Source organism: Protopterus annectens, chromosome 2.part1 (assembly GCF_019279795.1).
Source record: "Protopterus annectens isolate FY-2018-M chromosome 2.part1, PAN1.0, whole genome shotgun sequence".
In the NCBI taxonomy this organism is placed as follows: Eukaryota; Metazoa; Chordata; order Ceratodontiformes; family Protopteridae; genus Protopterus; species Protopterus annectens.
The window spans coordinates 1,165,059,916-1,165,077,224 of NC_056729.1; the positions used below are offsets into that span (position 1 = coordinate 1,165,059,916).

Genomic DNA, 17,309 nt, shown 5'->3' on the forward strand with positions numbered 1-17,309 from the left:
TAAACCAGCTGGTAAATATATCAAGGGCTATAATCACCAGAGAGGATGATCAAGCCCATGTCCCCAGACTAAACTGTATTTCTAGTGCCAGTAAACATTTGTAACAGTAACAAGAGACTGGGACTACTAGTCTTTCCGCCAGTTTGGCAGAGTCAGCAATGTCCAACCCACATTCATGCTCTACACCCAGACCCTTCTCATGATCAATCTTGTACTCAAACTTGGTTAGTCCACATCATAGCCATGGCTTTATTACTCTATGCCATGAAGCCAGGCATGGAGTTGGAATACTTATGTGGTATATACTTATGTGGCAGAAGTGTGAGGGTGCAGCTCCTAATTATGTATTACAGAGAATGTAAAGATTCACCATGTTTCTTGAACATCACACTTTAATTTCCATATATCGGTTATGGGCCACATTTTTGATAGGAAGGATTTAAGTTGGTGTGTGACATCGCAAAGTGAATCAGCACAGTGTAACATCTCACCGAGTGCAGCAGCTAGAAAATACAAAAAACTCAGAAGTTAAAATCTCTGCCCTTACTAGCTGCCAACAGCCCCTGAAAATAAGATTTGCTCCTTTTTATAAGTAGCACAGTTTGCTACGTTTCAATGACTACACTTTTTTGCCCAGAGATTTTCTTTGATACTTTACATTCCTCCACAAATAGGCAAAGGGAAGCGATATGAGACAAAAAATAAACAACACGGCAAGTTAAAAAACTCAGTTATTAAACAAACAATGCTGTATTTTTCCATACATAAGTTTCCTTCATTTAACTACTACCTTCTACTCCAGCATGCTTCAAGAAGGTTTTGTGCTTTATCATCATGTCCATCAAGGCCAGAAGAGAATGACCCAGTAGTATCTGGAAAAAGATCAGTAAAATAACTAAGTCAGTATGCACCAAGTAATATATAAAAATAGATTTAAGAACTAAGAACCCTTTTACAAGTGTATAACATTAAACATGTTAAATTTGACAGCTGTCAGTTCCATGTTATAAGATGATACAATCTTCTTGATGCCAGGAAAAAAAAAACACAAACACGCACACACACGGTACTTAGTTACACAGAAAAAAGAAGCTATGTCTTACCATAACATTCCATCTGAGTTGTTGATCTTCTTCCAGTCATCACTGATGGGTTCGGTTCCGAGCCCTCGGAACCGGGTTGGCCTTATACCAAGCTTGCGTGCACCAAACACTCTCAAGCTAAGCTGCTACCCACAATGCCCTTCACTCAGTTACCTCAGATCGAGTCTGCATGCAACATATAGAAGAAACAGGACGTCAGAGGCCATCTCTGCGCAGAAACCGTGAAACACCACAAAGACCCAGAAGATCTGCCAGGAGCCTTTGGTGGGGGTCAGTGGGAGGGTGTGGTGACTGGAAGATCAACAACTCACATGGAACGTTATGGTAAGACATAACTTCTTTATCTGAAGTTGTTAATCTTCTTCCTATTCATCACTGATGGGACAGAATCCCAAGCTATTTGGAGAACCTGGGTGGCCTTTATGGAAGAACATTCCAGAGAACCATTGAGCCAAAGGCCGCTCTTCCCCTGGAGATCAGATCCAATTTGTAATGCTTGATGAAGGTATGAGGTTTAGCCCAAATGGCTGCTGCACAGTTGATTTCCATGGAGGCTCTAGAGTGGAAGGCAACAGAAGCTGCAATAGCCCCAGTTGAGTGAGATTTGATTTGAGCAGGCTTAGATTAATTCGTAAGCGAATATTAGAAGGTAATGCAATCCCTGAGCCATTTTGACAAAGTAACTTTAGATATTGCACACCCCATTCTAGGACCAGAAAAGGAAATTAAAAGTTAATCCGACTTGTGAAGGGACTTAGTTCTGTCCAGGTAGAAACGTAGTTGTCTATGAACATCTAATGAATGCAGGCAGTATTCTCCCTTGTTTGAATAATTTGAAAAGAATACAGGGAGCTCAATGGACTGGTTAATAGAAAAGTCGGAAACCACTTTGGGAAGAAAGGATGGATTAGTACGAAGTGATACTCTGTCCCTATGGAAGATCAGATAGGGACTCTGAATGCATAAGGCTGAAGTGACTGCCACCAAAAACAAGGATTTCCATGACAGGAATTTTAGATCACATGATGCAGCAGGTTCAAAAGGGGGTAGAGAGAGACTGGAGAACCCGGGAAAGATTACATGCCTCCACCGGTCATCTGATAGGAGGTCTGCTATGGAAAATTCCCTTGAGGAAGGTCTTGCAAAGTCAGGTGGAAATAAGCGGGACTCCATCCGAACCATTATGGAAGTTAGAAATAGGTGTTAAATGGACTCGAATGGTGGAAGCTGATGCACCACTGTCAAACAACTCAAAGGTAATGAAGAATAGTAGCTATGGGAGTAGAGATAGTACAGTTGTGTACACTTACCATAAATGTAGATGTTCGAGTGTATTCACTGTTGCAGTCATTACATTTGGGTTACCTGCCTGCAAGTAGCTCTCAGCCGACCTGAATATCAAAGTCTTGGATTCCTGCTTTGGATGCTGTCTCTTCTTCCATGACATCAGGGGTATAAAACATGCAGCTGACACCATTACATCAGTTTTTCTTACCCCAGATGTCAGGTGCCCCTACAATGGGAAGCAATTATATGATATGTTACACCTCCATCAAAAAGCAAATACACCAGAAAGCTTAAAACAAGAAGCAAAGGTAGAGTCAAGAGAAGTCAGAGGGCTGGAGGGAGGGTAACCAGGACTGCAACAGTGAATACACTCGAACATCTACATTTATGGTAAGTGTACACAACTGTACTATGTTCTTCATGTTTCACTGTTGCAGTCATTACATTTGGGTTGATTGCCAAAGCTAAGGAAGGGAGGAGGAAGTTAAAGATCATTAGGGCCAGCTATTAAGCCCTGCAAGACTGCAGTGGCAAAACCAGCTCTGGAATTAGAAAAAATGGGCATGTGGTAATGCTTGGTGAAGGTATGTACAGAGCTCCAGGTAGCAGCTTCTAGGATGTCCCTGGTAGGGACCCCTCTGAGAAAGGCTGTAGAGGTAGATGCAGCCCTGGTGGAATATGATCTTATCCCCTGTGGGGTAGGTTTTCCATGGTGCTTATAGCAGAAATTAATGCAATGGGCTATCCATTTAGAAATGGTTTGCTTTTAAATGGCCTTCCCTTCTGCCCCTGCAGCAAAGCCAACTAGCAGCTGTTCAGATTTTCTGAGAGGCTTAGTCCTGTCCAAATAAAATCTAAGTTGTCTGTGCACGTCAAAGGAGTGCAGTATTCGTTCTCCTTTGTTTTGTGGATTAGGGAAAAATGTAGGCAAATGAAGGGACTGATTTAGGGCCACACTAGACACCACCTTGGGCATAAAGGAAGGATTGGTCCTGAGGGAAACCCTGTCTGGATGGAATATAATGAAGAGCTCCACTGCCATGATGGCCTGTAATTCAGACACTCTTCTTGCTGAAGTGATGGCTAGAAGGAAGGCTGTTTTCCAAGAAAGGAATTTCATCTCCGCAGTTGCAGCTGGTTCAAATGGAGGGAGAGTGAGCTTTTCCAATACAAAGTTAAGGTCCCAGGCTGGAGTAGGGGCTCGCCGGGGGGGGGGGTCTTAAATTTTTAGCCCCTCTGAGGAATTGCTTTAGCAGGCTGTGAGAGAAGAGGAGAGGTTCAGTATTATAATGTGCTGAAAAGGCAGAGGCATGAATTTTAATTGACGAGAAGGATAGGCCCTTGTGGAGCACTTCTGTTAAGTACTGAAGAATATGAGGTAAGCTGGGCACCATTGTGCCCATCCCCTGAGTCTGGCTCCAGGAACAGTATCTTTTCCACTTTTCAGCATAGGATTTTCTAGTACTAGGCCTTCTTGCTCCCAGAATGACATCTAGCACCTGCTTACTGAGAGATGCTATTGGAGAGCTGAAGGAATTAGCCAGGCTGCAAGGTTCAAGGTTTGAAGCTGAGGGTGCAGAATCTGGTCCACCTGCTGGGACAGTAGGGAAGGTGTCTGAGATAGGTGCCATAGCTTCAGCAGTACCATACTGTGCAAGAGGGGGGTACCAGTGCTGGCGAGGCCAGTCTGGTGCAATCAGTATTGTCCTTGGCTTGTCCTATTTGATCTTTAGCAGAACCTTCGAGAGGAGAGGCAGAGGGGGAAAGGCATAAACTGAGAGGCTTTGCCAGGGGAAGGACAGGGCATCCACTTTCCAAGCTTGATTGTGGGGAGTCCTTATGCAGAATTTGTCCAATTGGTAGTTCTGAGGGGAGGCAAACAGGTCTATCTCTGGAGTCTCCTATTTGTTCGTCAACAGGTTTAATATTTTTGGTTCCAGTTTCCATTTGTGTGGGTCCATGAGATTTCTGCTTAGGTCGCCTGCCAATGAATTTAGCTGGCCTGGCAGGAATAGAGCTTTTAGGTGAACTTGGTAGCTCAAGGCTGTGTTCAACAGAGCCATGGCTAGTCTGCAGAGAGGGTATGAGTGGGTTCCTCCCTGCTTGTTTATGTACCACATAACTGTGGTGTTGTCTGTCTTTATCAATAATTGTCCTGGAAGGATGTTGTCTTTGAAGGTTGTCAGGGAATTCTGTACAGCTAACATTTCTTTTTGGTTGATATGCAGGTGCATCTGACTTGGGTTCCATTTGCCCTGAATGCACTGCCCTGCCAAGTGAGCCCCCCTGCAATGCATAGTCTGATGTGTCTGTAGTCAGGGTTTGGGCGGCAGGGGGTAGGTTGAAAGGGAGCCCCTTGTTGAGGTGGCAGGCCTCTGCCCACCAAATGAACTCTGTCTTTATACAAGGAATGATAGGAATCATTGATTCCAGGTCCTGAGAATGTTGACACCATAGGCCTTTTAGATACCATTGTAGTTTCCTCATATGCAGTCTTGCATATGGAATTAGTAGAATGAAAGATGCCATGAACCCCAGGGCTTGCAAAATTTTCCTTGCAGATAGCTGGGTCTTTGTGGCCAGTAGTTTGAAGTATGCTGCCAAATAAACTTGTTTCTCTGGTGTGAGGTAAGCCATCTGGAAAGATGTGTTCAAGCTTGCTCCCAGTAATACAATCTGTAGGCAGGGTACCAGATGAGATTTCTTTTCATTTATGGTGTACCCCAGCAAGGTTAGAAGTTTCTTTACAAATGCCAGATGTTTTAATAGCATGTCCAGGCTTTCTGCCTGAATTAGACAATCATTCAGGTATGGGTATATTTGAATATTTCTCTGCCTGCAAAATGTAATGGCTGGAGCTAGACACTTTGTGAATACCCTGGGCGCAGTAGATAAGCCAAAGGGAAGTGCAGGGAACTTGCTCTAAAGCATAGGTATTTCCTGCAAGATTCCCTTATTGGAATGTGCAAGTAAGCTTCCTTTAAGTCTAAGGTTGCCAACCAGGCATCTTTGCCTAGCATAAGAAGCAGCTGATGAAGTGTTAGCATTTTGAATTTTGGAATTACCAAAAAGGTGTTTAGAATAGAGAGGTGCAGGACAGGACGCCAGGAGCTGTCTTTTCTGGGTACCAGGAAAAGTCGAGTAAAAACCTTGTCCCCTTTCTTCTGCTGGGACAGGTTGAATAGCCCTGATACTTAGAAGAGAGAGAACCTGCTGTTGAGCCTCTGCCCACTGACTTGGGGGTAGGTCTGGCCAACCGTTTGGGGTTGGTAAGGTGTGGAAGTGGAATCTGTATCCTTGGGAAACTATATTTAAAACCCATTTGTCCTGGGTAATGAGTTCCCAGTTTTTTGCATGCAGTGTGAGCTTTCCCCCCTAAGGGATCAGGCAGCTAAGCAAAGCTTGGAAGGGTTAAGGTTAAGTCATTGTGACATTTTTCCATAGGGGGGTGTCTTACTACTTCCAGCTTTGGAAGTGGGAGTCTCCCACTGCTTAGGCCTGTGTGTACCCTGAGACTGTAGCCTAGGTGGTCTGCTGTTCATAGGTTTTGGACAGAAAACTTGGAAGAGACTGGAAAGGACCAATTCTTAGAAGGACAATGCCTACTAAATATGGGAGGCTGTACTTGCAGGAAATCTTTTAACAGTTTGCATAGATTTAGCTTTTTCTTCCATCTTTTTAAGACCTTCTTCTGCTCTGCTGCCAAACAGGCAGTCTTGATTTAAGGGAGCATCCAGTAATTTAGCTTTAACATGATCTGGCAGTTTTGCTCCTTACACCAAGCATGCCTTCTATGCTTCTGAACCAGTGACAGCAGCCACAAGATGCTTCTAAGAAGTCAAAAACCACAATACAAAGAAATATGTTTCAACTTGTTCAACAGAATACATTAAATCCTGTAATTCTTTATATTTCAGCACAGTCAGGAATCAACATCATTTTCTGTTTAAGTAGTCCCTAAATGCTGCTGATACTTTAACATGAAACACAGCAATTAAGGCCTTAATAGCCCAAAAGTAGCAGAAATTATCCTTCTTACCCCATCTGGCCAAGGCCTGGAATCTCTATCAGAAGGGATAGGTTTGTAAATATGTAATATTTTTGGTCCTTGGGAAATGGCCTCTGGACCGCAGCAGGATTCTTGAAGAGGAACTGTGAGTCAGGTACTCTATAATACCAGTCAGGTTTTCTAGGAGCTGGAGGTAAAGTGTCTGGGGCCAGGCTAGATTCCAAGAAGGGCATCACATCTACAATGTCCAGAACAGGAGGGATAGCTAAAGGCCTGTGGTGAGGGAGGAGTAAGAATTCCTAAGCCTCTTATTGGAGTCAAGTAATCCTGGCTTTCCCCAGTGAAATGCTTTCTAAAGTATACAGTTCCACCAAAGAAAAATCTTCTGAAGGGGAAGCAAGGAGGGGAATGGAATCCCTCTCTGTCAAACCTCATAGGTAGATAAGGGCAAATCCTGGTAATCAGAATAAACAGAAATTTCAGAATCCTGATCTGATTTTCCTTCTGATTCTTCAGATCTAGGTCTCTTAGAGGGGGAAGGCTGGCTTTCCCTAATTAAAGTAATAAGGTCTTCAGTCATTCTAAGCATTTGTTTTGTAAGCATATGGGCTGACCATGTGCTGTTTGGGCGATAGGTTTTCTAGGCGTGGGTCGAGTTTATGCATGATGAAGAAGATAGGCGTTAGTGTGCAAATCTATGACCTGAATGCACCTTCGAAGCGATTGCCTGAACAGGCTCCGGACCCATCAAGTGAGACATCCATAAGTTCCATAGTCGAAGAAGCATCTACGTAGCATACGGACTCGAATGGGTCTCAATGAAGACCTGTGAATTTAATCACGAATTATCGAGAGACTCTGAAAGCACCTCACTAGTACCAGAGAGGACAGCGACTAGCCTATGGAGAGTGTTATCGGCAGTTTGGACCTATGATCTGTCTCTATCTTTATATTTTTCAGAATGTCAATAGTCAGATGGCTTTGACCATTTCTGAATAGTTATACCAAGCACCAAAATAATTTAACAAAAAATGAACCCGTGACAGATAGTTCGGGGGATTGAATAAGCAAGGAATGCAATACGAATGAAAATCTTTATGAAATTATTTGCTTTCTAGGTAAGACAATTAAGTAGCTTTTACTGACATGGGTTAGAGCAAAAAGGATCCCCCTACAGGTGCCAAGCTTTTTGAAAGACCGGTTCTAAACTCAAAACAGAAAATTTAAAATTAAATGAGCCGGCGCCCATGAACTGCTTCTGCTTTGGGCTGTGGCAATGAAAGACTGATGTAATATCAGCTGCATATTTTATACCCTAGCGACCTAGCGTCATGGAAAGACAACATCAATGCAGAATCAAGACTTTGACATTCAGGCTGGCTGAGGAGCCACCTGCGGGCGAATAGCAAATGTAATGACTGCAACAGTGAAACACGAAGAACATCGGATTTAGCATCTGATCATGTGACCAGATTAGAAAATCTTTTCCATTTGTCCTTGAAAAGTTTTCTGGTGTTTGTGGGAGGCCAGGATATCACGGACAAATGAGGAGAGGATTTCCTGCCTGGCAACTAACGGAAGTGGAGAAGCCAAGCCGTCAGCTTTAGAGTGGAAAGATTCAGTGAAGTCAGCCCTTGGGGGTGAGATATGAGGTCCTGACGAGTGTCCAGGATCCAAGGAGGTTGTAACAGGTGAGGCCGGAGGAAGAGAAACCACACTTGACGAGGCCAGAAAAGGGCAATTAGGATCATTTTGCTTCTCAACTTGATAGCTTTCCTTAGAAAAAGAGGGATCAAAGGTATCGGAGGATAAGCATAAAGGAGACCTGTGGGCCAAACTGGTCAAAAGGCCCCGTTCCCGGAAAAAGGGGAAATACTGCTGATTTTTTGGGATGAGGAAAATGCCTGGGGAAGGTGAAAATTTTGCCACCTGTTGGAAAAAGGAGCGGTCATTTGCCGTTGAATCACCCGGGAACCCCAAGTTTGGGTTGAACCCTTTTAACTAATGGCCAAAATGGCTTGGTTCCTTTTTTTTTACCGCTGGAATTTTAGGGATAAAAATTTTAAAAAAAGACAAAGGGAAAAAAGATGGGCTTTCTTTTTTTTTTTTGCAAATTAAAAAAATTTTGTTTAATTCTTTTAAAAAATTTTTCCTGCCCAAAAATTTCTAGGAACTTTAATAATTAAAAGTTACCAGGTCTTGAAATTTATTTGGAAAAGTGAATTCGCTTTAAATTTTTCAATTCGTGGTTTGGGGGATTGACATTCCCTTTAAAATTAATTTTTTTTTAAAAGGGATTTTCCTTTGGGGAATAGGTTCCCCCCAAAAAAGAATTTTCCCCCTGTAATAATAGGTTTTACTTTATTTTTTAGAAACTTTGGGTAAGGTTTATTTGGGGGTTGAGGAAAAGCTTCGTTCATTTTGATTAATCCCAAAATTAAGGTTTCCGGGGAAACTTTAGGTTTCCCTTTTGAAAGCCCTGGGATTCCGAAGGAAATTCTTGAGATGAATTATAAATAAACAAGTCTTGTGTAGGACTGATTCTCCAATTGTAACCAACCTGGAGGTGGAAATTTTATTAGAAATCCCCCTTTGTGGTGCCTTTTGGGGCAAAAAAAATAATGTTAGTTTTGTTTGGAACCTTAACCATTGTATTTGAACATTTCCCAATGGAGGTTTGTGTATTATGGTTTAAAGCTTCTGGTGCTTACCCCATTTTTTCTTCCTGGCAAATTTGGGGTTTTTTTTGAGCTGCTAAAGGTATGGGGTCAAACCTTTGATATCCAAAAAGGGTGGTTCGCGCCATTTAAAACCGTGGCTTCGGCTGTCATTGCAGGACCGTCTCTTTTTAAAAACCCAAAGGGTTTTAAAAAGGCTTTTTTTTAAGTGGAACACATTTGGAAAAATTTAAAATGCTGAAAGGCAGGGTAACCGCCCGGGTTTGATTAAATCTTATGGGCCCTGATACCAAACCAGGAATTAACGCAAGTCAAACGAGGCATGGGGGAGCCTTTATTTCCAACGCTAATGTGGGAAAACCCGCCCAAAAACCTTTGCCTTCTCACATGGTGGGGCACGGTTTTGGAAATAATACCTAGGGCAATACAGGTGGAAGAAGGGCGGTGCTTTAACTACTTTGTGGGTTTATGTGTTGGTTTGGGACTTTTTGGGATTTTTTGAAGGTGTTTTTATAGATTTAAATTTGAACCCAGTGGGGTTTTATTTAAGGTTTGGTTGCTTTTGGTGGGAAAGTAACTGGAAAATTTTTTTGAGGTTCCTTTTCAAAATTTCCAAGTTTTTTAGTAGAGGTACCCGTTGGAATGGTTGATTTCCACTTTATTGAACCTTGAGGGAAAGGGTTGTTCTTTATTAAAATTTAAAACCATTACAAACCCAATTACTGGCTAAGGAAAATTGAAAATTTGGAAAAGTATCAAGGAAAAGAAATTATAAATGGGAAATTAGAAAGGGATTGAAGTAATGAAAGTTGCTTAAAGTAAAAGAATGTAGGATTCCAATTAAGTGAAGGCCTAAAGGAAAATTGGTGTTTAATGAAGGAACACTAAGGGAAAATTAAGAGAAACTTGTGAGCCGAATTTAACCCAAGTGCCGCTTAGTCACCAAAGGGACCAAAACAAAAGGGTTTTAAAGAGAAATGGGGAAATTAATTACCCAAAACAATTAAAAAAGGGGTTTTTTGGTTTATAACCAAAAACCCCGGGCCCAAAAAGGCTGCCTGACCAGAAAACAGAGGGGAGAAACGGAAAGGGAATGGAAAGGGAAAAACTAAACAATTTTCCCCAAATCTGGGAGGCTTTTAAAAACTTTACGTTTATCATAAAGAAAATTTTGTTTTTCATTTTTAAATTTTCTTTTAAGTTTGGGGGAAAACCATAATTTACCTTAACTTTGGAGGTTTTCCCCCTTCCCAAGGGGCCCGTTCTATGTACAGACCCAGTGACCTTGACCCTGCAAGATGCTTCTAAAGGTCAAAACCACAATGCAAAGTATGTTTACCAACTTGTTCAGCAGAATGTATTAAATCCTGTAATTCTTTATGTTCAGCACAGTCAGGAATCAACATAATTTTCTGTTTAAAATGCTGCTGATACTTTAACATATAAAGAACTGTGATTTAAGACCTTAATATTAAAGTAGCAGAAAGTGTATACCTTCTTACCCCATCTGTGAGGCCTGGAATCTCTAATAGAAAGGTAGGGTTTTGGCAGTAGCCTTAATGCTTTTGGTCACTTGAGTAAGCCTCTGGAACCCTTGGCAAGTTCTTGAAGAGGAACTTACAGCAGAGTCAGGTGCTCCTATATTACCTGTCAGGTTTTCTGGGAGCTGGAGGTAAAGTGTCTGGGGCCAGGCTACAGATTCCAAGAGCATCATCTACAATGTCCAGAACAGGAGGAATGGCTAAGGCCTGTGTTGAGGAGGAGTAAGAATTCCCTAAGCCTCTTATTGAGTCAGAGTAATCGACTTTCCCAGTCAAAAGAGTAACTCCCTAAAATGCAAGGTTCCACCAAAGAAAAATCTTCTGAAGAGTGACAGGGGAATGGAATCCTCTGCATCAGAAACCTCATAGGTAGATAAGGGCAAATCCTGTTCCAATCAGGAAAACAGAAATTTCAGAATCTGATCTGAAGAATCAGAGGAAATGAATCTAGGTCTCTTAGAGGCTGGCTTTCCTAATTAAAAGCAACCAAGGTCTTCAGTCATTCTAGCATTTGTTTTGTAGCATATGGGCCTGACCATGCTGTTTAGACGTCGGTTTTCTGGGCGTGGGTGGGAGTTTTGGTGTGATGAAGAAGATGGCGTGGGTTTGGCTCTGAAATCTGTGGCCTGAATGCGCCCTCAGAAGCGATTGCTGAACAGCGGCTCCGGACCCATCAGGTAGAGACATCCGCGGGTTCCGCTTGATCAGAAGAGCATCTCGTGGCATACCAGACTCCGAATGGGTCTCAGTAGAGGCCTGCAATTTGAAGTAAAAGCGGGTATCAGGGAACTCTTGAAAGTGCCTCACGAGACACCGGAGGTGAGCTAAGCCTAACGGAAATATGTTCCGGCAGTTTGGACTATACAGTCTGTCTCTATCTTTATGTTTTTAAGATATCGATGGTTAGATGAAACACGAAGCCATTTCTGGATAGTTATGAAAGCATAGAGCATTTGCTGCAAAAACAGACCGACGACGAATAGTTCGGGGATTGAATAAGCAAGGAATGCAGTACGAATGAAAATCTTTATGAGGTATTTGCTTTCTACAGGTAAGACAATTGTTAGCTTTTACTGACATCGGTTAAGAGCAGAAAAGGATCTCCAGCGGTACTTAGCTTTGAAGACTGGTTCTGAAACTTCGGCGAAAATTTCAGAGTCACTGCAACCGACGCTGCGAACTACTTCTGCTGGGCACTGCACAGCAAAGAAAGACTGATGTAATGGCATCAACTGCATCGTACCTGCAGCGTCATGGAAGAAGAGACAGCATCAGCGCGGGAATCCAAGACTTTGACATTCAGGCTGGCTGAGGGCTACCTGCAGGCAGATAACCCAAATGTAATGACTGCAACAGTGAAACACGAAGAACATTGGATTTAGCATCCGATCATGTGACCAGATTAGAGAATCTTTTCCATTTGTCCTTGAAATGTTTTCTGGTGTTTGTGGGAGGCCAGGATAATATCACGGACAAATCAGGACAGGATTTCCTGCCTGGCAACTAACGGAAGTGGAGAAGCCAAGCCGTCAGCTTGAGAGTGGAAAGATTCAATGGAGTCAGACCTTGGGGGTGAGATATGAGGTTCTGACGAGTGTCCAGGATCCAAGGAGGTTGTAACAGGTGAGGCCGGAGAAAGAGAAACCACACTTGATGAGGCAAGAACAGGGCAATTAGGATCACTTTGCTTCTCAACTGGATAGCTTTCCTTAGAAAAAGAGGGATCAAAGGTATCGGAGGATAAGCATAAAGGAGACCCGTGGGCCAATCGTGAGTCAAAGCGTCTCTCGGTGACTCCCTGTGAGGGGGAAAGAGGGCAAAGTAGCTGCTGCATTCTGTGTTCGAGGGTGAGGCAAAAAGGTCGCAGCATGGCTGGCCCCAATGGCTGAAGATTTCTGCCATCACACTCAGGTCAGACCACTTGTGAGGACCCGAAGGATACATCTGCTCAGCCTGTCCGCAATCGCTGGAGCTCCGGGTTATAATGTTGCGGTTTGGAAGCATCACCACTGCCAATTCTCATGGCTTGAGAGCAAGAGGGTAGAAGTTTGAATTCCCTCCTGTTGTTTATGTACCAGACAATGGACATGTTGTCTGACTGGATAGCAATCATTCCTGACGGAAGGAGTGGATGGAATGCTTGCAATGCCAATAGCACCGCTCTTAACTCCAGGACACTGATATGCAAGTTGACCTCTATGCTGGACCACGTACCTTGGACTGACTTTCCCTGGAAGTGGCCCCCCCCCCCATCAGGGAAGCATCCGTCGTCACCATGGTGCTGGGTTGGGGAGTCTGGAAGGGGCGACACCAAAGATTTTTGTCTGTAGTCATCCACCACAGGAGATCTTGTTTGCAGGAGTTGGTGATGAAAATCTGTGAGGTCAGGGGATGAAGACTGGATATCCACTGGGACAGAAGGCGCCATTGTAGTAGTCTCGTATGTAATCTGGCTAGGGGAACAATTGGGATGGCTGCCGCCATAGACCCCAGAGCCTGAAGAATTTCCCTTGCAGACACCTTTCTTCGACAGAGTATCACTTGAACCTGTGCCCTTAATCTCGGAAGCCTGTGAGAGGGAAGAGAGACCAGACTTGTTTGAGTGTTTGATACTGCCTCTATATATTCCAATTGTTGTGAGGGTTGAAGGTTGGATTTTTCACAGTGAATGATGATGCCCAGCAACTCCGCTAGTACTAGAGTGTAGCTGAGGGCCCTGACCAGGAGGCGCTTGGTGGGGGCGGAGAGGAGCCAATTGTCTAAATACGGAAACACCTGGAATCGCTGAAGTCTCAGATGAGCTGTAACCACTGCTAGACATTTTGTGAACACTCTGGGGGCTGTCGAGAGACCGAATGGCAGGGCTCTGAATTGGTAATGATTGTCTCCCAGCCGGAAGTGAAGGAGACTCCTGGAGCGTTTGTCCATTTTGATGTGGTAATATGCATCCCAGAGGTCTATCGAGCACATCCACATACCCTCCCGAAGAAAAGGAAAGATGGATTGAATTCTGACCATGCAGAACTTGGTCTAAACCACTGATTTGTTTAGCTGGCTGAGAACTAAAATGGGCCTCCAGTCCCCGGGTTTATTTTTTGGCACTAAAAGAATCTTGAGTAAAAACCGGATCCGCACTGGTCTGGGGGGACCTGTTGGATGACTCGTTTTTGATACAGCTTTCTTATTTCGGAAGCTGCCTCCTTCCTTTGACTGGGTGGAACATTGGGAAGGGATTTCGAGGGTCTTGGGTAAGATATTAGGGGGATGTGACAGCCTCTGGAAATTATTCTCTGCACCCACTGATAGTTTGTAAATAGAGAGCCAGGTAACTAGGTGCAGAGAGAAATGAGCTCCAACTGCTTCCAGAGGAAAGTAATCGAGCTGCGCTTCAGGAGTGCTGAAACAGTCTTCTCAAGAAATAATCTCTGGAGTCCTGATTTTGGGGATCCCCTTGGGCCCAAAAGGGGTGTCTTCTATTACTGGAACCCCCTCTGCCTCTCGGGGAGTCCTCACCATGTGCCTCACGGAAAGGACCTTGAGACTTTTTGTGCCACATCTTTCCACTCCTCTGGTTCCTGGAGAAGAATCGTTGAGGTTTGGAAAAATGTAGACCCACGGCAGACAACGTCTTCCTGTCTTGTTCGCACCTGGCTAATGTGTCCTTGACCTTAGAACTGAACAGAGCTGATGGTTTGATAGGGGCGTTTAAAAAGGGAGACTTGAAGGAGTCCGCGAGGTCACAAATGCGGATCCAGGCGTGGCATCTCATAACTATGCCTGCACCCGCAGCTCTAGCCACCCCTTCCATTGCGTGGGACAGCAACCTCATGGATGAGTTGGAAATTGACTCTAGGGTGGCAAGTTGGGAAGCAACTTTATCATGTGCCCCATCCGACACTTGACCCCACGAGGGTTCCAGAGAGCTCGATGATGAGATCTCTCTGGAGCCTCGTAAAATGTGCCAAAAAGTTCAGAATCCTAACAGCAAAGGTCGCTGAAGCAAAAACTCATTTCCCTAACCTGTCCACCGCCCGGGACTCTCTGTTGGGTGGGTGGACAGTAGGACTATCTTCCGCAAGGTCCTTTTTCGTGGCCGCTGCCACCACCGTAGCGTCTACTGGCAAACCTCTAGACCAATGGGGTTGATCCTCTGGAGGGGAGAGTATCTTACATGATCTCCTGGGGATGGTCTCAACGGTGTTGGGATTCTTCCATGCCCGCTACACAATGAGCTTAACTAACTCATCGGCAAGGGGGGGGGGTCACCCACGAAGTAGAGGGCCGAGAACGCAAGGCCTGCAAGAATACGGATTCCTCCGAGGAAGGGTTGGAGGGCTTCCAGTCACTCCTCTGCTTCAGGATTTCCAGGATGTCTCCAAATGAGACATCGTCAGGGGGTGACCTTACCCATCATTGTAGTCAGTGTCTTCCGTGAGGGACTCCTCTAGGGAGTCCATGTATTTCCTCTTACATGCCCATTTCCGAGGGGGTTCTTCAGTGGGAGCATCCGAAGAGGACTCAGAAAGGGAAATACCCTGTACTGGGGTTTCCTGGGTCTTGCATTCTCGGAGTCTTGGGGGGGGGGGTGGCCTTTGATAGCTGCAGCTCAGAGGGAATGGGTGGTAATTCTGACTTACGAGGATTGCTCAAAGCAAGCACCCTCTCCATCACCCGGAAAGCAGGCCCGCCTGAGGAGGAATGGGAGCCCGGAACCGAAGACGACAATTTCGGAACCGGAGTCATACCCCACTCCACGCGGTCCGCTCCCGGGGACGGAGCCTCAAGCAAAACGGGGTGAGAGTCACTCTTGGAACTGGTGACACAACCGGAACCATGGCCGGAACTGAAGGCTTCAACTCCCAAGCATGAGCTTGAGGGAGGGTGGATTCCGACAGAACCAACACCCAAAGGGGCCGTGGAGACTCAGACACAGTCGTTGTCAGCACCAAGGCAAGGGGTCCTCTCATAGACGTCGGAAATATGAGCCTCGGAATAGAGGGGAACAAGGGAGGAGAATACATGGGGGTTGACGGGGCAATGGATTCAAAACCCGGAGTGGGGTTGGCTCTAGGAAAATTTGTAATTCTCCTGGTAGTCAGCAGCTGATAAAAGAGACGCACCACGTCCGATTCAGATAGGCTCCTGGTGGACCTTATCGATGCCCCTAAGGGGGAATCTGGCCAGTCCAAAAAGGGGCTGAAGGCTTGTCCGGCAAATGGATCCACAGACTGGGAGTACTGTGTCCGTGGTGGACTGAAAAATGGCACAGAGGATTCCAGTTTAAAAACCGGCAGCAGGGGAATAATCGGAGCCAAGAACGGGCTCGGAGCCGAAGTCACAGCTGTGGTGGAGGTCAATAGTGGCTCTGAAGATGTTGTCGAAGCGGTGATGGGGGACGTCGGTGCTGAGGTAGAGGCAGGCAAACTGACCGGAACCGAAGCTGCAGTGGGAGCCGTAGTCATCGGTGCCGGGACCAGCGTCGACGAGGCGATCATAGCAACTTCTGTATGAACCACTGGAGCCAAACTCGGAGCCGAGATGGTCAGAACAGAGGAGGGAATTTGATGCTCATTAGAAGTCTTATGGGCTTTGTGCTTATGAGTCTTGCCCCTAATCACCAGCAGGTGAAGAGGGGCCAGAACGAGGATGTTTCTTGTCCACAGAAGGAGGGGCTGAGACCTCCGAAGCAGAAATAGCCTCCGAAAAAGGAAGCAGGCCCTTGAGGATTAACTTGTTTCGTCTTTCATTCAGCATCCGCTGACTGAAGCTGGCACAAATGTCACAGGGAGGTTTCAACGATAAGTGCAGAACCCCCAAACAATACACACATCCCTCATGAAGATCACTATTCGGGAGTTTACCACTGCAAGAAGAGCAGTGTTTAAACCCCGTAGTCCCTTTCTTTTCAGACATAACAATAGCAACACACACACAATGCTAACTAGAAAGAAAAGTTAGAGAGAGAGGGAAATACCAGCAATGGCACAGGGGATAACACAAGGGTAAAAAGGGCAAATACCAACAATGGTATGGTAAAAAAGATACCTGTGGGTAGAGCTGAGTGTGAAAACAGAGAAAAATAATAATTTGACAGAAAAGAACTCACAAATACTTATAAAATTTGAAAAAATATAACACTTAGCTGGAGAGCTCGGTGAAACCCTGCTATATGGCAGCTCGGCAAACAAGATCTGAGGTAACTGAGTGAAGGGCATTGTTTGTAGCAGCTTAGCTCGAGAGTTTTTGGTGCACACAAGCTTGGTATAAGGCCGACTCGGTTCCGAGGGCTCGGAACCGAACCCATCAGTGATGACTGGAAGAAGATTAACAACTTCAGATTATTAACAACCACAAAAATAGAGCCAAAAGCAGCGTAAAAAATCACCAAAAAATAAGAAAATACACTGCTGCAGCCGGATACACACAAATCTTCCAGTTTATTGTAAAACACGATCCACAAGTTCAGATTGAGCACATACACACGGAATTAATCCCTCTCTTAAAATTAAACAATCACTTTAAGAGAGGGATTAATTCCGTGTGTATGCATGTGGACATTTCGTTTAAAAAGAAGGGGAAATGTTACATGTTGTGTTTAGATTCTGATGAAATCCCTATTTACAGGGAAGAAAGCGCTCAATCTGAACTTGTGGATCTTGTTTTACAATAAACTGGAAGATGTGTGCGTGTA

At 44.7% G+C, this 17,309-nt stretch overlaps 1 protein-coding gene across 1 annotated transcript in view; it reads right to left on the minus strand.

Moving 5' to 3' along the window:
• Positions 1-17,309, minus strand: part of GCFC2 (GC-rich sequence DNA-binding factor 2) — an 881,623-nt gene that overhangs the window by 281,910 nt on the left and 582,404 nt on the right. Inside the window, exon 9 of the mRNA XM_044062700.1 lies at positions 791-872. Coding sequence (XP_043918635.1) covers positions 791-872 — 82 coding nt within the window. The remainder of the gene's footprint in view (positions 1-790; positions 873-17,309) is intronic.